This window comes from Fulmarus glacialis, unplaced genomic scaffold, assembly GCF_000690835.1.
Source record: "Fulmarus glacialis isolate BGI_N327 unplaced genomic scaffold, ASM69083v1 scaffold8215, whole genome shotgun sequence".
Taxonomy (NCBI): Eukaryota; Metazoa; Chordata; class Aves; order Procellariiformes; family Procellariidae; genus Fulmarus; species Fulmarus glacialis.
In genome coordinates this window covers 36,684-58,112 of record NW_009212399.1, presented here as the reverse complement: position 1 = coordinate 58,112, position 21,429 = coordinate 36,684, and the positions used below count along the sequence as shown (strand labels likewise).

The window sequence follows — 21,429 nt, the reverse complement described above, 5'->3', positions numbered from 1 at the left end:
AAAGCGATGCGTAGTGCGTTCGCTCCCCCCCCGCCGACCGATGCCCAGCCAGTCCCCGAGCAGCGGCCCCCAGCCAGCTTTATATATTGAGCATGACGTCATATGGTATGGAATATCCCTACGGCCAGCTGGGTCCTGGCTGTGCCCCCCCCAGCTTCTTGTGCACCCCCAGCCTCCTCAGTTGGCAGAGCATGGGAAGCTGAAAAGTCCTTGACTTCATGTAAGCACTACTTAGCAACAACTAAGCCATCAGTGTGTTATCAACATTCTTCTCATACTAAATCCAAAACACAGCACTGTACCAGCTGCTAGGAAGAAAATTAACTCTATCCCAGCCGAGACCAGGACACCCTGGTAATTACATATTGTTCACATTGCTGTCGTCTGAATAGCGAAAAAAAGACCAAAAAAATGAGCATCGCTGACGATGCTAATCCATGAGATGATAAATCCGTTGCTTCTGCCAAGTGGCACAGGTCTGCCTGTGTAATGTTAGGACATAATCCATGAGGAACCGAGTCTGAGGGATTTGAACTCGGTGTAAGTAAATGGTTTTACCACTGTGCTTGGTTTTTGCTTTTCTTAGTAATGTGATGTGTATGTATCTGCCTGCAATGTGCACGAATGCAGTAAAGTGGAAACGTATCTTTTTTTTTTTAATATCTCCTGGTGGTAGAACTTTCAGAATTCTTTTAGATTTTATTTTCTGGTCTTTATTAAACTAAGCTAGCAGAATATATTGTTTTACACTTTTTGATTTCTGAAACAATTTTTTCATACTGTTTTTTCCTCTGTCAAAGCTTCATAATATGAAAAAAAAAAAAAGCTTCAAGTTTCATAAAATTATCTGTGCGGGTCACTTAAAAAATCTGATGGATTTACTACATGTACTGTAGGTTTTATTGACATTAAAGATGAGGGGATTGAATTCTTTGTGCTTAATCCCAGGGGCTGTAAGCCTAGTAAGTGTATCTCTTTAACTAGAGAAATCTTTCTTCAAGTTTGAACATGTCAAAGACTCCTATTTTTCCTTTTTTATTTGTGTCACAGCATATATTTGGCATGAAGATAATGCAACGTAGAGACTATTGCAGAATATGTAGGTAAAACAATCCTGTCAGGATTTCTGAATTAAGGAATAAACACAAAAATATGTGCTTACAATAGGATATTTGCTTATAATGGGATGCATGCTTCTGTGTGTCAGTGCGTTATGAATTATAGTAATTGCATGTTCAGAAGAGTTCTTAGGAAATGACTCTCCCGTCTGGCTGCATACGTGGAATACGCTTATTTAAATAAAAGCAAATCTAGTCCACGGAGACGTTTTCCAGCACGCCCAGGGAGGCTGTGTTCTATTCCCACTCACCCACAACAGTTGCAGATCATACTATTTTGATGAGAATTTCTTCTCGTGTGGCCTAGAGCACCTAGAGCTTCTGCCTTGCTCCTTTTCTTCCCCACCGCTTTTTCCCGTCTTTGGACTTTGGTCTTGGCTGTGCCAGTACCACTTTTTCTGGAGCCGTGTTTTGAACCGAATCAGGGAGCTCCTCTGAGTTAAACAGACAAACAGAAAAGCAAAGAAAAAGTGGCAAGAGCGGGTTAAAGCAACACTTACTGAAAGAAATGGATGTAAAACAAAGAATCTTGTATAGGATCCTCACTTGAAATCCTGTTAGTTTAAAATCCCTTTGAAAATCTGAGCAATCAAATTAGGCAGAACTGTCTCAACCAAACATTATTGTAACCACCTAATAATCATGTTTTTCTTTTAAAAATTTAATCCCTAAATATTCATTTTCTTGAATAACTCATAGTATTTGATACTGTATATGTACTTCCAGTTGGCTGAAATACTAAGTCTGATTGTGACAGCAGTCTTTTCTATCTTTTCTTACTTACTGTGTGTATGAAATAACGAGTTTAAAATATTTCATTTGCCTTATTAGTTAACAGTAGCTTTTTCGATTGTGAAGCTATTAATATTCGTTGTTGATACTCTTTTAAACCTACCTCAGAACGGCCATAATTTCTGGGGAGGTATATGATCTTCTGCAGATTACTTTTGCAAATGAACGCAGCAATGATTCGATTTATGCAGAACAATTAGTCCAAATCCTTTAGTTCCAGTTAGTCTTATACGTTCCCATATGCCACACATAGGCTAGTTTTATATACCTATGCTATTTTTTGTGGTATAGAATGATCTCTTGCTCAGTATGAAGCCATTTGTGCTGTAAGCAGTTTGCTCTTTTCAGTGTAACTGCAGGAGTGCCAAAGCATTAAGCAGTAGGATTTTAGGGGTGTTAATTTAATTTTTTAAGTGTCGTTTGTGTGCTGCTTTCTGCAACAGCCTTTTTAAAGCAGTCCATATATAGCCATCAAAAGAGCTGTTGTGATGAAAAGCAAACAACCTTGAAGTGTTGTAAATGATTTTAATCTCTCTGAATTTGTCTATTTAATGTAGGTAGAAATTTTAAAGTCAAAAAGGACTCCCTAGGAATACAAATTTTAACAAACAGGGAAAAGATTTAGCTGATTAAAAATTCATTGAAAAAAGGCAGAACCATCAAATTTCATGTTTTAAAATTAGCTTATTAACACCAAAAAAATTGAAAACCTGCTGTTCTGCATGAGCCTCTGACTGTTCAGTAGTCCAAGAAGTGCACCCCTGCCGTTAGTCCCTCAACATTTTTATTCTGTTGAACTGGATGAGTAAGGACTTACATATTCTTAATATTTCACATGGTCTTTCCTAAGTTCAACATTACAGAAAGTACGAAATGAGCATATGATATGTGAAGTTAAGAGTTATTTGGCAAATTCCTCTGGGAAATTGGAAAATGTGTTTGTTGTGAGACATACTTTAAAAGCTGTTCTCTTTGTTCCCAAGCAGGCACTTCCGAAACGTCAGAGATGGATGAAAAAATTGCTCTTGCAAAAAGTTACACAGGTAGACCTTTTAGTTGTATTTTACTCACATCTGTTTTGGAAATGGAATGTGTGAGTTTTACTTTTCAAGGCTCTGCTTTCTTGATTTGAAGCAAGAGTTAGGGTATTGGAACTTCAACAGAAATGAAAATTTCAGTTGCCTTAATTTTCAAGCATCCAAGTAGAGAGACATGTAGAAGGGAATCTCATTTCTTTCTTTTCTAAATTTGAAAAAAAACATCAGGTTGATCACTAAAGCACTAGTAATTTGGGCAAGTCAATGTGTTTCTCATGAAATACAGTCTGTTTCATAATTGGTTATAAAGTTTAATAAACTTCTGCTTATGTATCATGAGTACAACTTGATCATTTCTTTCTTTCAGCTGTGTGTGAGGTGAATGGGTATGTACAGAACAAAGTATGTGGAAAGTCTGTGTTTAGTGAAAGGAGTTCCTTATTGTATATGAATAATATGTGAAATAAATTTACTCCAGAATGGTACATTTTTTTTCAGCTTCTTACAGTCTGTATTAAAAATACTGGTTTGTCCATTTGCAAACACGAGAAAATACTAATCCGCGTTTCAACCCGTGAATTTCTTTATATCGTCAGAGTGCTCCTGCTGCATGAATTTAAGATTCAGAAATTGAGCCATCTGTATGTTGTTCATGTGAACATTATAGTTCTGGATTTTTCGCTTACAAAAATCCTTGCTTTGAATAGTCGATGTTGAAAGTTCCTTTTGTATTTTTATTATGGTATGTTTTTTACTTTATATTTGTCTAAAGGAAGCCACCAGGGTTCTGATTGCAGTGAAGGAACAGATGTGGAAATACCGGTAGAAGGTTAGCGATATAAAATGTTTTTCATGAGAATAATTTAACATCATTGGATTTTTTTTTACAGAAATATTTGAAAAGATGGCACCTTAATTAAAGTTGTACATCTTCTCCAACCATTCTCTTTCCACATTTCCACAAGGTTGGCTTTTGGGTTTTTTGTTTTGTTTTGCTTTTAATCTCCCAAATCATGCCACTCTGTGGCTTACTATAAGCAAGTTGTGATGGGAGTCGTCATTCTTTTAAATCATAAGTTGCATTCGTAAGGTGCTTGTCACCCAACATTTAATGCTTTTATGTGATGTTAAAAGTACATCATTCTGCAGCTAGTTTCATTCTAAGCACCTGACGCTCAAACCTGAGTCGTGAGTATTTTTTGGATGTTAAGGCCAAGTTATGCTAGCAGCAGTACTCATTCTTGCAAATCCCATTAGTTTTTCTTTGAAGGTAAATATCACCATAGGTAAGGGTACCGTTATATGAAATTTAAAAACATTTCTCTTGATAAAGGAGAATAAAGTTCTTTGCTCCTGCTGACTGCACTATTAACTCTACTTATTTGAGAAGAAATAATCTAGGGACTTTGTTTTCCTAAGCATAATGCTGTGAGCTTTATGCCTGACCATGAAGAGAGAGCCTGAGGAAAGGGACGTGTGATACAAAATGACGAGACACTGACTTTGCTTTGTTTTTGACTATGTAGAATTTTATAGCTACCAATGCTGAGCGTGGCCCTTTGTGTCAAAATACGGGTTTGTTACACACCCTTTTCTCAAATCTGTTCTCCTTCTGTAAGAGAGATGCTGAAAGTTGCACCCAGGTTTTGCTGAATAGAATAAACCTGTTGTTTGTGAAGGTTAATATTTATGAAAAGGTCTATAGGTAGTGGTTAAAAATTGCAGGTAACAGTATAACTGAAATTTTATTTGTTGTTTAAATAGACATAGTGTAGGCAGTCTTGTCTGGATTCTGTAAAATAAAATTATTTATTGCTGATCCTCACAAAAATGAGTAAGAAAGAAAAACGGATGACAATGTTTGCATTTTGTGAAGTCTTCGGTGTGTATCGTTCTATTATTAAAGAAATACATATAATAGGCATTTAAAGTTCTTCCAAAAGTTTGTCTCTGAAAGCTACAGCCTGTGATGCAGAAGATTTGCAGAAATGATTGTTTTCTGCAAAGAAAAACATCAGAGGGATGTACAAACGTCTCTTTTGGTGTATATCACTGGGAGTTTTCACTGTTTTTCCCCTCCAGTAACCTTGACAAGATGGTGAAAAAGGAAGTGGCAAAATTAACGTGTGCCTGGAATCCCCCAGATTAGCTGTAGCTGATAAAGGTGTCTGAGGTCTTAGTGAGATTGGATGAGTGGGGAGCATGGTGTGATTGAAATTCAGCAATCAGAAAGTTAAGGTTATGTGCATCAAAAGAAATTGTTTTAAACTGAATGAAATCATGTTTGAGAAACTGGAGACAGTGCCAGTGAATGACAACATTTAGAACTCTGAAGAAGGCTACTGCTTAGGAGCTGTGTGTGTTTACCTAAGATCAAAAAATACCTAGTGATGATAATACTTTGTTAAAAAAAGCCTTACTTTAGTGTTTAAGCTAGTTGGTTTAATATGACTTAAGAAGAAATGTCCTATCTGGGAGTATTCTTCCAGAATTTTGTTACCATCTGCTTTGACATTTTTGCGTATTTGTCTTAATTATGACTATTTCTCAGGGGTTTGGTACTGGACTAAATGGACCATTTGCCAGTCTTCATTCTTAAATTTCCAAAAATTGTATTTCTTTTATTTTTTTTTAAACTTTTCTGATGCTCTCAAAAAAGGTTCTAAGTGATCAGTTGATGCGATAGTTATTTTTATGACCATACTTTATATTCACGTCTACTAAAAGACCATTACCTCCTAATTCTTTCCTTTTGTTGTGCTTTGCATTTGGTAGTTATCTACCCAGCACTCACTCTGAATTAGATCAAAACATCATACTATGTTTTCCATGAACTAGATGATATATTTGACATAGTTCAAGTATACTCCGGTTAAGGTGTCTCGGTAGATACTGCTGAATCTCTACTACACACAACATCATGTGAAGAGCCTTTGAAACGGAGATTCCTTCAGACTTGCTGCCAAAGCGATATCATTCTTCCAGCTTACAGAGATCTGAAAGAAGATACTCTTCAAAATGCACAAGCACAGCATTACTCTGCCAGAATAATTAAAATATATTCCTTCGTACACTGCTACTTAGTTTTGAAATAGTTTCCAATATAATTAGCTTCACTTTTTTAAACTTTACTGCAGTTAAATGCACATTGCTCTTTCTCCCACCAAGTATTGATAGGCCTAATCCTATTTATTATGATGGTGCAGACTGCCCCAACAAAAGCATTGTGGTTATGAATTTCCCTCTCATTTTTCACTGTTGGCCTTTCAGCCTGTTATGGAAATCATTATAGTGCCACAACTATGAGTCTGTATAAATGGTAAAGAAATATATCATCTGTAGGGGCACACAACCTTTGTTTATATTTTCAGTAATCCTTGATAACAAAGGGAAAAATATTTATGATTGTATTAATCCTATTAAGCCAAGAATAAGGAATTTCCTACTGTCATTAACACCAACTCTGCACTGCTGCACATGCAATTTAGCAAGTATAATCCCCACCTCCTTACCCTTGTCTAGAATTGCTTAAAGGCTTATGGTAAAATATATTTGCTTCTGTTTCTGTTGCACGCTGTGAATGCAAAACGTTTCAGTGAGCCAGGGGGCTTCTTGGACAAGTGTTAGTTTAAATACAAAATCACAGAGTGTTTGGTTAAAAATCTTTTCAGTCTCCATCATTCAGCAGTCCTGTTTTTCCCCCTTCAGATTCTTCCCAGCATGCCCCTTCAGAAACAAGTGAGGATCCTGAGGTCGAGGTCACCATCGAAGGTTGGTTCTCCAGTTCATTGGTTTCAGTCCGTTGGGCATTTTTATGTCCAAAAAATGTGTTACAACGCCTGCATTACTTGGCACTGAATAAATAGGATTATGTGCCAGTGTTGACTGCAGTTTGGATCGTGCACTGCTTGGTAAACATATCTAGTCCAGGAGTTTTATAAAACTGCAATACACTGAAGCGTATTAGGCTTACTGGGCTGGTTTTGAAATGATGCGTGACAGAGATTTGCATCTTTCACATCTTTTTCAAACATTGGTAATGAAGAATGCTCATTATTTAACAGCCATTAATTTAGATTTTAAAAAGATTTTACAACATTCATTCTGAAGAACACGTTGTTTTATAAGCACACTGTAGTTATATAAAATTTCTAGTTAACACTAGCTTCTGGGAAGAATTGTACCATGACAGAAATGATGTGTTATAGGTGGTATAAGTGAAGCTTCAGTTTATTGTCTAATATCGATAAATATGAGATAAAAACTTTTATACATACCACCTCCCTTTCTCATCTAAATGGCACTAGGGCCACTAACCAGTGTCCATGTTGTTTTCGTGTTAGGATGTTGGTTGGAAGTCAGCTGTATTTCTTGTATTTGTGAATTACATGTCCTGTAATTGCTTTAAAACACTTCCTGAGACTGGCTTTTGCAGTGCTTGATTCTGGAATGGGTAAGACTAAGACCGCCAAATTAGCAATTTAGAAATTAGGCAATGCATTTTAGGACAAAGTTGACATTTCTGGCATTACTTTCACCTTTTTATAGTCCAACAGCAAATAATTCTTACATTACCTCAACAGAAAAGGTAATAAGAGAATAGGCATTAAGTTCTGTGTATATGTAAAAGCCTTTACTACAAAAGTAAAAATGCTCTGAGTAGGTTTTCTCTAACAGAATGTAATACGACTGCATAGGTGCAAGAGATGTCAATATGTAATATTATTCTTCCAAAGTAAACTATACCCTTGGTGACCTGGGCATATGCTATTCTGTATGTGAAATTAACTTTAATTTTCTTTGTCTGCTTTAACCATTCCTTTTCTCTAAGGTTGCAGGTATTGGTAATTGGACAGTCTTAAAAACTCATTAACTGGTAGGGAAGATAGTGTTTTGGATTGGGAAGTGACTGGCTAAGTAGCAGCTCACTGAAAAATACCTGGGGTTTGCAGTTTTCCCCCTCTGCCTCTGTGTGTTTGAGGTAGGGCTGACCTGTTAAATGAATTTCAGTTATGTCTATGAGTTTCTACATTGGTTTGAAACCAGTTTTAGCACCTTTGAGCTCTTCAAGATAAAGGTACTTAGGTATGTGTTTCAAGACTTACTCGTGGAAGGATACTTCCAATTACATAAAAAATGTAGTCTGTGTCTGCACAATTTATTTCCTGATTTCTTGTGCTGTTGCGTGGTGATTTTATGATCATGAGATGTCCAGTCGTGTTTCAGAACACAATGCTGTTTTCCTTAGGAAGTACAGAAGAAGCTTTGCTTTCTGCTATCTTATGCCTTGTGCTGGCTCTCTTATGCAAATTGTTCCTACACAGGCCAGTAGCTTTCTAAAGTTGCTGAGATAAGTAATGCGTTGCAAAATTTGATGGCCTGATAAAGCTTTGAAATTAGAGCTTTGAAATTCAAAGCAGTTCCAACGCTGCACATGAGTTCTCTGGACATTAAAACAGTGATATTTTTATGCTTTAAGATGATGATGACTACTTGCCCCCTAACAAGAGACCGAAGAACACCGAGTCAGCTAATGAAGCTGCCAATACTGGGAGAAGAAAAGTGAGAGAGTTCAATTTTGGTAAGATAAAAATGAAATACTATTTTGTCTATCTGCTTTGTTTTATAAAAAGGTATTAGACAATTTCACACAGCAGGAGTGAGACATGCCAGTGTGAGTATTCATTTAAGAGCCCAGGGCTCTTTGAAGATGTATTGCAGCAGTATAATCATCATCATGGGCTACCTCTGTTGTTTCTCATTATTCAAAGTGACCATCTAAATAGACACTGCAAGTAATTTAATAAAATAAAAATAAGTCTAGTTTTTTGTCAGCTGATTTCTTGGGCAAGAAGATAAGACTGAATTTGCTAGTGTACTGAATTACAGCAAACCAGAGGTCAGGATCCTGTCTAGCTGGTCTTTCTTGATACGTTCTGTGAACAATGAAGATGTGCTGAGGGGAGCCACATTTGGGAAGGTAACCAAATAACTCCGTTATGCCGAGTAGCCTGCCTTGATCCCTGTGGACACACACAAAGTTGGGGTCTTTTTGGTAGAGTTCTTTCATGATACCTTATGTAGAGTTCTCACTGCAGAAATGCATCCACACACTGTAGTTATTCTAGTTAAAGATACTCTCCATGTGATTTGTTGGTTTGGTTTCGTTTCTGGGCAGATATCCCATGATCTGTGTACTTCTATAAGGTTCTGTGCAATCAGAAATATGTCCTTTGGCACAGTGTTTGAGATGTTTATTGGGAACGCTGGGATTTGAGGTAAATTGAAAAATCCCCGTGGAACCTCTTCTGACATCTGTTTTATGTGAAACATGTTATTTCATGCTAATTTCAGCGAAAATGAATAAAACATTGTTGAGAGCTCTATTCTCAAAAGATCGTTAATACTAATAGGCAGTTCCACATGTAGCATTAGTTAGTTTTGGTTGGGTCAGGAAAATATTATGGCAACATTAGTAGAGGAGAAGATTGAGCCATTAATACTGCAGAAGCTTTTGCTCGAATATAATCCCTTAGTAGAAAACAACATCTAAGCTTGGCAGGCCAGCAGTGTTTGAAGGGAATAAACAGTGAGGTTGATTAGACATGGAGAGCAAAGGTAATAAAATATTAGGATGATAAAAGTTTGAGTTGAGCTTGCAATGTTGAAACACCAGTTAAACAACATCTCACAGCTTACCTTCTCACTGTTGCTTCTGAGTTGACTTGGTAGATTATCTCTCTGGGCTGTTCTCAAGAAAACTTTGCGCTTAACCACCTGCCGCGCAGTTAGATTACAGTGTTTTGCAGCTCATGGGTTATTCAGAGATCTTTATTCCTGGGCTTCCTAAATTGTATTGAGGTTCTTGCCCTTCATATTCACTTTTGGGGTTCACCTACAGAAAGTGGTATTTCTCTACAGTGTTGCAAGGTCTGGTTGAAACACAAAATGAATGTGAGAAGCTTTGGAGAAATAGACTTCATTTGCTGTAATGAAAAAAAGAGCAACTGTTGGTAATGGCAGTGCTGCTGTTTGGACATTTCAGAAGACTTTGCACCTTTGTCTAATGAAGTCTAATATTAGATAATTGGACAGGAGAAAGGAGGTGTTTAATTCTATCATGAATAGCTGCAGAATTGACAAAGGCACATGCACTCAGAAGACTGGAAAGGAGGTATAGATGCTTGAGAGAGAAATCTGTCTCATCTGATAAGGACTTTCAGTATTTTACATAACACTGGTGAGATCCAGATGTTTGATAGCTGTGAGCTGGGGAGACTTCCTGTATGTCCTGATTGAGTCAGAGATCAGGTACCCCAAGTGGCCTGAGAAACAGGGTGAATAATGTGCTGTGCTCCTAGTTTTGTGGAAACAGGAAAACAAAGTGGAAAACAAAATAATTGTAACCAGCAGAAGGAAAGAAAAGTGTCTGGTAAAATGTTTGATAGAAATTGATCATCTTTGGGAAAGGAGATTGGATTTCAAAAATATTTCTGAACCAACTATTTAAGGTTAAAAATATCTTTGCTGGAAGGAACTGACATTGTCAGTAAAAATCTCTTCCCACAACTTTTTTTTGCTTTCTTAGAGATTTTATCAAAAGCTCAGAAGCTTCAAGTTCTGTCTTGCAGTTGTGTCATACCATTTTAGTGGAAAAAAAGTCCCCTTAGCTGTTGTCTCACTATGACATGATGGAAAGTGTGTATATTTGACATGCTGTTGAACACAGGTTTTACCAGCCTGCAGCATGCTTAGACTTGCTGTGTGCTTTCCATTTTATTTCCCCACAGAGCACCGTGGCATGTTGATGGGAATAGGAATGTGCTTAGTACCTGAGCATCATTTTGTGTGCACTGTGCAGGTTGCCCCTACTAGAGTGGATGTTATCTGGTGCAGAGAATGGGGTGAATTGAAGTGACTGTGGACGGGCTGGGGAAGTTTTCAGGATTGTTATTTAATTGGGATGGTGTTTCCCATGTATCAGAAGGTATATATAGAGGAATAGAAGGAAACCACTACTTATCTTGGTGCCTATGGGAAAACTAAACTGCTTTGCAGAGTGATAACCAAATCAGAATATCAGCTTAGCTTTGTGGTTCGTCTTCAACTTCGCTACACAAGCACAAAGTGTGTGACAAAAGAATGTTTTTACAGTAATTGGTCTGAATCCAAGGGGTTAATAATGATGACAATCTGATTAAAAATAACGCCAGTTGCCTGATAACCCCTCTGAATTTTTGTCTCTGTAGCCTAATTTGGCAATTTACTCACAAAATACAAAAGTAGCTAAAAAAGAGTTGCTGATCAAAAAGTGAGGCAGTTTATGATTTTTTTTTTCAGTTGCCTATTCTCTGTGTGTCCACTGTTCCAAATAAACATGCCTGTTTTGTGGTGTATTTGATTATTAATTTCTGTAGTGTTTCCATAGGAGGAAGAGGGGCATGGAAATAGTTGCTTGCAAATATCCACATGGAATATTTGGCCAGTGATCGTGGGGTTTGGTAACTGAGAAAAATGAACCCTTGACAACTTAATGGCCCCTGTAGGAGCGCTCTCATGAGCATGCTAACAAGCAGAGGGAGACCAGGATGGGTGGGAGCAGCTTCTCCTAAAATTGCAGCAACAACCAATATTCAAAACAGTATTATTTGTATACTTTTATATGGCTGCTTTGTAACATGGCATGACATTCTTTCTGGCTGTTCTCCCTCTAATGAAAACCAGCCTGAGTTTTAGAGAAGGTTGTTTGCTGAGTTTGCCTTAGAGCTTGATGAACTGAAGTGATCTCAACTCTGTGATACTTCCCCCTGGGTTACAATCTGGAGTCACACAGGTGCCTTTCAAAACCCTTGTCCCAGGACTGTCCACGTGTGTTCACCAGCTCTGTTGAGTAAAACAGAGTTTCCCCTTTAAACCAGTAAATTCTGACTTGTATTTTCCTGACTCTGAGTGGTAAAGCTGCTGTTAATCCATTGTTCTGTAGGTCAACAAAAAACGCACTTGGTGGTTGTGCTGGAATCGGAAAAAGCTTCATCTGGCTATACATCTGAAGTTAAAGAGGGAAATATTGCAAGGTTGAAGTGACACAGGAATAGAAAACATTGAGCTCAAGACATGTTTATCAGCTAAGAAGCTGTGTACTACAGGATAGCAGTAAAAAGGGTGGCAGAAGCAATTATATAGAATTATCCACAAGGATGTTATTTCAAAATATAAAGAGGTTAATTGATGTAGGTGGTATGCCAGGTCACTAGAACGAAGAGTTTCTGTCTAGATGAGAGGTGGTGTGCCAAAACACCCTTTCACCTCTAAACAAGGCTTTATTCTTGCCCACATCTGAAGCATGCTGTTCTCTTGATATCCATGAAATTACCTTTAAAAACTGTAAGCTTAAAAATGGCCACCAAAGTTGTATACATTGGTCTGAGAATGATACGGACTCAAAATTCAATCCTCTCTCTTGTCTGATACAAGAATTTTTTGACAACTGGCAGTGTAATAGCTTGAATGGCCTCATTTTTTGACCTCTGCAGTTACTAGATTCAAGTCTTCAGTGTAAGAAATAAGCTGTAAGTACACTTGCTTATTAACTCATTCATAAAGGCTAGTCAGCATCTGGTACCATCTACAAAAGAGTTGTGGCATTTTCCTAAAAGCATTAAGATAGTACAAAAAGCTGTGAAAATGTGTGCGCTCTGTCACAGGCAGAAAATTAGATGTTAAAATTCTGCTGTTTAATCCAGCTCTCCATGGAACACACGATTGGATTTGGATAACTGCTGTCTCGCAGCCTGCATCTTTTTTCAGAAATAGGATTTATGGGGATGTTTTGCAACATCAGAACTCGGAGAAATACTGGATTAAGGTAGAAGATGGCGTGATGCCTTCTAACCCAGATAGCTGTACAGATTTGTGCCAACACAACTTCATGTACTCGCCGTAAGCTCTATCAAGCTTCACTAATTAAGCTTTTCAGAGCCCAGATTTAGATAACTATCAACAGCGGCTGCAAACTGACTTTACCCTTGATGGTAGTGACCGAGCCGCCAAAGAGAAACCATTTTTGGAGTTACTTTAGCTGGTTTGTGTCCTTTTATTTTTTTAAACTTGATTTAACACCTGCACAAGTTTTGGAGGTAATCTTAAACATTTTATTCTATCCTTTTTCTTTCTGAATGTATCCATGTATTTATGGTATAGCCTATACTGTACTCCACAGGCACCTGTATGCAAGCGAGCAGTAAAAGCAAACCGCATATTTCAGTTAGTGGTAACATAGATTTTACAAGAGATTCTCAGTTTCGTTTGTACTCTGACATGTCCTCCTCTTTTCTTTGCAGAGAAATGGAATGCGCGAATTACAGACTTGAGAAAGCAAGTTGAAGAGCTGTTTGAAAAAAAATACGGTATATATTGCACTCCTTTCCGAACAGTTGCCTCTAGTCCTTTCACACCGTAAATCACAGCTCTTTGGCATGCGTCTTGTGGGCTCAGGAGCACACCAGTACTGACAGCACCAAAGGGTTAAATATTATTACAAGACCTAAAACTGGGGAAAGTAGCTTTTTTGATGAGCAGAGTAATTTCAAAATTGGGTGCCTGTGTTTGGCACCTAAGTGCAAAACTTGATGTTATTTTTCAGTTGCGCTCAGTTTCCTGGAGCTCCAGGGTGCTCATGTCTGGGGCCGCCCGCATTTGAGAGAGCTGGCCTTTTTTCTGTAATTACACTGAGTCCTTAAGTGAAATAATCTTTTAAAATGGCTCTGGGGAGAGGTTACCACTGATTGATTGTTCCTTTCTGATTATGATTGACTTGCAGTGAAGCAACAATGATATATTAATGGTTCTTGGAGAGAAAAAGAAGCACGTGTTAGACTTTGAAATTTGTCTGCAGATGTTGCACCTAGACATATTTTGTGTCCACATATCACAGACTAAAACAGCATCAGCAAAAATTTCAAAATAAATGGTGGTGCTCCTCTGCTGTGAAAAGTGGAAGTGCTTTCAGAATGGGCCTTGTGATGTTGGATTTACTACATGTTTTGGGTGTGACTATCATCTGACATTTAAGCAGCCCAGTGAAAGCAACTCACACCAAGTAAAAGCAGTTCAGAATCTGATTCACAGTGTTTTAATTGCTCTAGAAAGGAGCATCATTGTTGGTGAATTGCTTTAATTTTGGTTTTGGTGTTTGCACATAGCCAACCTAAAAATCTCCTGTGGAGTCTGTTGAATACAGAGCTATTCCTGACTTTCCAGAGCAGGCCAGATGGTATTAAATTATGCCCTTTTTCCCTGTGGATGACAACATTTCATTGATTCACAAACCAATTCCATCAGATTCCAATTCTTTCTGTCTGTATGGGCATGCAATTTCCCATTTACTGAAATGAGTTATGGATGTCAGAATTCCCAGAATGCTCCTCAGATTTGTTGGCTTCTGGAGCCCCAAAGTGTTTTAGCAATGTCAGTCATTGTCATCCATTACACCTGACATGTCTGAAAATATATTTATTTTTGTGTTTAGATGTAAACTAAATGGGATTACTTTTTATAGTGTAAATACAAGATAGTGGCTTACAAATAAAGATTCATTTATGAAAATGAAACCTATATTTAATAGGATTTCTGTGCAAAAAATGTGTAAGGTTCCAAATCTAGGAAGCCCCACTGCAGACTGCGACGCTGATCATGTTCTTAGGCTGTCTGAAGAGTATTTGCTAAAACATTTGCTGATTTAAGAGAAATAAAGACTCTCACTTGTAAAATCTTACCTTGCTTATTTAAACAAACAGGATTTTTGTTACTCTGAAGCTGTTCTTACTTGATGCTGTGTAGTGATCTAGATTTTAGTGATGTTCTTGACCTTTTTTCCTGCGGCTAATTGTGGTTTGCAAACGCTCGTTTTCATCTGAGGCTCGTCTGCTGGATTTGTTGCGCTTTTCACCGCTTGCCACAACAGCCTCCAGGGCTGAGAATAATTTTTTAAAATTTCTTGGAAGAGGTATATGACTGCAATAAAAATCTACTTCAGTGAAGGACTGGTGTGATACACAACAGCTCTTTTGGTGATTGTTCTGCAGCTCCTTTGACACAGGTTTGAATAGGGTTTCTTTAGTCTATTTGCTAAGAGTCATCTTCAGGCTCATGTCCCCCTCTGTACCTATCTATTCTCTGTCCCCAGTTTTGGCCATCTTATATTTGGCAGTTGAAACCAAGTCTAGTTGAAACACCGTTCTTCTCACAGTTTTCTAAAATTTTGATACTTGTTTCTCATCAGAATATAAGACTAAAATACATAGAATGTTTTCAAAGCTTCCCTGTTTTGTGATAAACATACCTAGAACTGTTCTGCTTCCAAGTGGTTGAAAGAGTATGTTACCCAAATACTTTTAAAACCTAAATTGTTTTATCGCTTTTAAGAAGTTGTGAGTTAATGTGAGCATTTTGTATACACCGATGTCTGAACCACTGGCCCTTTCACGTTATGTTAAAAGGTGCCCTGAGTAGTTTTGCTTTCAAAAACCCTGCCACAACATCACTGCACTCTAATTTGGCCTTAGCTTGGCCTTTCTTTCTCAAATAATTTTTTGCGTGTAATTTCCATAGCAAAACAACAGAATGTACCAAACTATTTGCAGACCAGTCAGATGGTAATAGAGAATTCTTGTTGCATGGCCTACAAAATGAACGTACTCTTGTGATGAGTATAAAGCAATTAACCCTCTTGGTATTTGCAAACCATCATGCCATTCGCCAGTATTTGCCAGCCTGATGGGTGTATTGATATGATTACGGTCCTCGTAACTTAAAGAAATACACTGAGGTTATTTTCCAGCTGTGGGTGAATCTGTTATTTGCTTTTCATTTGCTTCAAAGATTTCATGAGTAGGGCCATGCTTTTTTCGACGGTGTTAGAAGTGTATTGTTTATTTCATTAGTGATTCCTTGGAATTCTAAAATACACCGAAGCTTTAGGAATTCACTCAAAAGAAGGGATGTGGGCCCCTCCTCCAAGGCGTTAATGACTCTTGTAACCCAATAGTAGTAACAAATAATAATAAGCAGAGCTAATGAACTGAAACATGCTTGGTTTATAATTAAGTCTAGATAATTTCATCCTTCAAAATGTGCTATTAAACAAAACCAAAATACTGTGAAACTGTAACAGGTGCAGTCTCTGTTATTAAATGTTTACAGAGTATAGGGAAAAGAGTAGAATCTGCATATGTATGCAGGTCTGCAGCTTGTTTACTGTGAATTAGAGTAATTTTGCTATAAAACAAAAACAAACCTCCACAAATATGAATGCTTACATATTTAAATGTACTGAGGGGGTTATTGCCTGTCTGCTAATTTTAATGTTTTTCAGAGTGCTATATATAAACAGATAATTTGAGTAGAGCCACAAGCTAGTCTAATGTTTTTATTCTCCTTCTTTCTTAAAGCTCAAGCTATAAAAGCAAAAGGTCCAGTGTCTATCCCATACCCACTCTTCCAGTCACATGTGGAAGACTTATATGTGGAAGGGCTACCAGAAGGAATTCCCTTTAGGCGGCCATCCACATACGGCATCCCCCGTCTTGAGAGGATACTTCTAGCAAAGGAGCGGATCCGCTTTGTGATTAAAAAGTAAGGAATTTTGCATTTTTGTCCCTGTATTAGTCATTGTTTTCTGTTGGCTCCACTCTCTTCATTTTATCTTCATGAATTTCCAAACTGATTTCTACTGACATATTCTTTTGCGGTATTGATGAGTAATTTTTAGTTGATGTTCACTCTGATAAATTCAGCTTATCAGATCACCAGAGCACCACAGTGATGGCTGAGATCTGGACAGATCTCTTCAATATTATGGACTTCTTGTCATGGGCAGATCTCTTTGTACTATTTAATCTGTGCGGCTGTAATACATGTTGAAAGCCATTGACTTGGGGTTATTTTATGCTATTTGAGGATCCTGGCCTAAATTTCAGCTTGGGCTTTTATTTTTTTCTTGCTGGAGTGCTGTATCAAGGTGTCTATGGCCGTATCTGTATATAGCATCTCCCAGGGCAGGCTGGAGGCCAAAACAGCTACTGGTTCCTGTGGTTTAGTTGGATGTATGTCCTTGATGTGCCTGGAGGTAGATCAGATAGCGTATGTGAAGGGAGACCTTAGATGTACATAGAAACTGCTTGAGGGCTCAGTTGCCTGCCGTAGCTAGCCTGGCAGGGTATCGTCTGCCTTTAAAGTGAGGACATGAGACTCATGAGATGTTCTGGGCTCCTTTCTTTCTCTTTTTCTCTTTTCTTGCCTTGGTGTCTTTCCTAGAAGAACCCTGACATTGCTTTCTGCAAAGGCAGGTGGGATTGGAAGGGAGCCTGGACCGAGCCTGAATTCAGGATATTCAGGGAAAGGTGCCGGCATCTGTGGATGCTGAGTGCTGGATCTCAGAGCTGCAGAGCACTTTGAGATCCAGCACCGCGGGTACAATGATGGCAGACTGATATGCAGCTTTGGTAGTGGGTGGATATTTACCTTTTATAGTTGGGTGCTTCACTTCAGACAGGTGTGATGTTTCACACCCCAGATGGGCATTTACAGTTCAAATGAAGCTTCTGTGAGTATTGTTCAGTGGTGTAGTGCCTAATCTGAGAGTTTTCGAAGTGGATAGGAATCCACTGCTGATTGCAGTGGTCAGGCTCAGAATTGGTGGTAGTGACAGCCCATACCTCTGTGCAGGCTGTCTTTAGCATGGATGCTAGTTTCTCAAATTTGAGAGGTATATGTTCAGTTTCTGTCATCCTAATGCTTGCAGATAACCAGAAAAGAGGAAGAAGGGTGGATTTACCTTTTGTCTCACTTAAAATCAGACACTATGCTTAGATTTTAATATTTATACAATGCTGGCACCTGCCTTTTGTCAAATTTGTCTTAGTTGTTAACAGTAATTAATTTATGCTGTTCATCGGTTTTGTAATGTGTGGTAACCAGAGCAGCTCAAAAACCAGTTCAGCGCTGTGAGAAGTGTCAGAATTTTAAAATTTGTTGTTGTTCTAATATGGATAAAACTAGATGTATTTGGGAAACGGAAATGTCTACTTTGAGATTTTCATTTTGAAAGGTTACATTTTTTATTTGGATCTTCGTTTCTGATGAAGTGCGTCTTAGATCTCAGAGATAATTTTAATGTAATCTGTATGTTACCATGAAATGTTATGGCTCAGGTGGATATGGGTGTCAGGCATGAAAAATGTTTTTGTCAGTAGGGTTCCAATCAGTTCTTATAATACTTTGGTGTTAATTGGAATTTAATGTTGGGGATCGTGATGTCCCCTGTTATTTTTTTTCTAATCCTTCAGTGGTATCTTGAGGCTGTAACTGTAGGCTGTAACTTCTGGTTTATCAAAGTGTATGTCATTGTTGAAGCATGTGTCTTAAATCTTTTAGGCATGAGCTTTTGAATTCGACACGAGAAGATGTACCATTGGACAAACCAGTTGCAGGAGGTAGGTGTTCAAACATGTGAGTTGTACAAGTACAGTATGATTTCCTATTTGTCAGTCTTAGTGGTGGCTACCCTTTGCTTTTACTAATAACACATTGCAAATAAATCCTCTTGTTTTGAATTTTCTTTAGCTACAAAGTGACAATGATTTTCCACTGGCCATCCAAGCCAGCGTTACTAACGCTCTATCATCTGATTTGATTCAGCTGGCCAGAAGGAAAAACAATGAGCTAAGTGTTAGTCTGTTGAGATATAGAGAAAAGGCAGTAGTTTCCATAGTTGATAGAGTTTACTGGGTAGGGAACTGTCTGTATCATGGAGTAATGGCTTATACACGGTATTTGCCAAAATTAGATTAACTGAAATGCAGTAATGAGCATACTGGTTATAGTGACATTTATTATTGTAGAATCTGACTTGCTCAGATGATGGGGCTCCATTTCACATAGTAGTGCAAAGGCAATGCATTCTAACCAGTTTTGCCATCAGTAATACTTTTCAGCAGGTGCATGCTCTTACATGGTTTGTCCCCGTTGAGCACCCGTCCAAAGGTAACAAAAATGACCAAGTAAAACAAGACCACAAGAATAGACTTTTGTTACAATTGCACCCATGAACTCATTTCCCCTCAAGTTGGGAGAAAAAAGTTTAGTACAGAAAAAAGTTTTGAAAGAATTGTGCATTTGCATGGGCAGTAGTTCGTAAATTACTTTCCTGGACTTGTTTTTCTCTTCAATTTTATTCTACTGTCTCTTGGGCTTCAGGGCATTTTTTTGAATTGTCCAATTAAGCCAAGTGTTGAAAGCTTGTATGTCTGAACCAATGGTAGCAAACAAATTGCTCCCAACCCCAAAATGCTAACTGGCAACCTCAGCCTGGTTGAACTGTGAATTTTTAGTAATACCAGAGAAATTCTTAGTTCAGACAGGGACGCAAGCATATAAATGGTAGTATCTGCACTGCTGCAGCACTCTTATGTTGTATTATATACTCATAGTCTTCTGTTGTAAAAAGTATATCAAAGACTGTACTTAAAGTGAACATTAAGGATCTAAATTAAGCAAAGAAATTATGTCATAAGGATGTCACTTTAATATGTGTGTAGGAATTAAACTTTTCCTGCAGTATAAGTTAACATAGTGCCTTGAGTCTTAATAACCTACTGTTCCTTTGAGCACCAAATTTGACTACAAAAATAGTAGGTAGGCTAATGACTGAGTCTTAAACTTAACTGTACTTTTATGTGGGCTTTTAAATTAGCCCTTTTCTCTGTTGTTTTTGTCGTATTTAATACAGTTATACTGATTATGAAGACAAAGCAGGTACATTACATATCCCGTAAAACCCCTGTAGCTAAGAAAACTAGTGGTAACCCGTTTTTATGGCACAGTGTTAAGAACAGTCACTTTATATTGCTTGTCTTCACTAACTCATAATGATGGTATATTCATGTGTGACCTCTGCATTATTTCTGAGACAAGAGAACGTCTGTGAAAGCTGTTGATAACATCTCAGGGAGCACAGCTCAGAAGACAGCAGCTGTCTGAGCCCCCTTTCCCTCAGTTTTCTTTTCTCCGTGTTTGGATTCCCTCTTTCCCAGTAGCTCATCGTCTCCTCTGCTGCACGGCGTGTCTGCTGCCATCTCGGAGAGAGAGTTACGTAGTGCCAGCCCCTGCTCTGTGCTCCTTGCGGCTCCATGTCCAACGTCCTGCTCTGTCCAAAGCCCCTGCTAGCTTGTCCCCAGCAGGGGAGGAATGGGATGAGTACAGAAGTTGTGTTTTGACTGGCAGAAGAAAGACGATTTGCATTTGCATTCCTGTGGGAAATAGGCTGGTCAGGAAGGTTTTATGAAACAGCCTCAGCCTTGAAGGCCTGAGAAGGCTGATACTGGCTCCAAGACAAACCAGTCAGGCAGTGATGGTTTGGCTCAGGAAGTGGCTGAGAGGTGTGAGCAGGTGCCTATGAAGATAGCCCAACCTGGTGCAGTGCAGTTATGGAGCAGAAGTTGTTGCTTGTGCATGCTGACTAAACCCACAGCGTGGCAGCTGTTCGGTGTCTTGTTAAAGACTGATGAGCTTCCACTTGTTGGGCACAAAGACATACTCGGAAGAAAAAAGTGATTTGTATGATACGTGCTTTGATCCCCGTCACCCAACACTGAGGGGACAGACAGGTTCCTTTAGGGATCCTTGGCAGAATGATGACGGCGCTAAATTGTAGTTACAATTAAAGCTTTATTTTTTTAACAGGGTATTATAATTAGCATAGCACAGAATTTGTTATTAGAATGGCACAGGGTTTCTACAAACAATCAATGTAGCACAATTTATAAGTAGCGCAATACAGAATTTATAATACAACTTAACCTATGGTTTCTAATCACCTAAACCCTCTGCAGATCGGGTCAGATCTTAATACATGGCTTGCTGTATCAATATAACAATCGTAATCCAGACTCAAAAATGATATAGAAGAAGACGAGTCACTCAATCCTCGGAGGAAGCAGAGGACGGTGGAGGTGTCCCTAGCCACGGGGGGTCACGGGTCTCGCTGTCCAGCAGCAGCTCTGGTCCAAGTTCCCCCCTTAGGACTTGTAACTGCTTGATTTTATGGACAGTGCTCCGTGTGCTGTTACGCTTCCCTGTTCCGTGCTGGGGACATCACCACCACCAGGTTGGCCGGGTGCCTGGGACCTTCAAGGCCGGTGAGGAAGGGAGTAATCAGCCTGGTGCCCAGGAACCTGGAGGCTGGTAGGGAGGGGACGAAGAAATCTGTTTGGTTTGTCTGCTTGGTTCATAGGACTTTCAGGGCCTGAGAATGAAGGGAAGGGGAACAAATATGTGACCCGCTCAGTCACAGAGAATGGCTGCTTGCCTTATAAAATGGCGTTAGTTATGCTAACCACATTACCAGGGGTGGGGAGCAGGGGGCACCAGTCACAATCCCAAATGATGAGCCCACATGACAAAACAGAAAAAAAGCTGTCGCCATT

The 21,429-nt window shown here is 38.7% G+C and overlaps 1 protein-coding gene across 1 annotated transcript in view; it reads left to right on the top strand.

Moving 5' to 3' along the window:
* Nucleotides 1–21,429, top strand: part of GTF2I (general transcription factor IIi) — a 65,018-nt gene that overhangs the window by 23,460 nt on the left and 20,129 nt on the right. The window contains exons 9-14 of the mRNA XM_009577875.1: nt 2,897–2,953; nt 6,656–6,718; nt 8,427–8,528; nt 13,288–13,353; nt 16,396–16,579; nt 18,380–18,438. Coding sequence (XP_009576170.1) covers nt 2,897–2,953; nt 6,656–6,718; nt 8,427–8,528; nt 13,288–13,353; nt 16,396–16,579; nt 18,380–18,438 — 531 coding nt within the window. The remainder of the gene's footprint in view (nt 1–2,896; nt 2,954–6,655; nt 6,719–8,426; nt 8,529–13,287; nt 13,354–16,395; nt 16,580–18,379; nt 18,439–21,429) is intronic.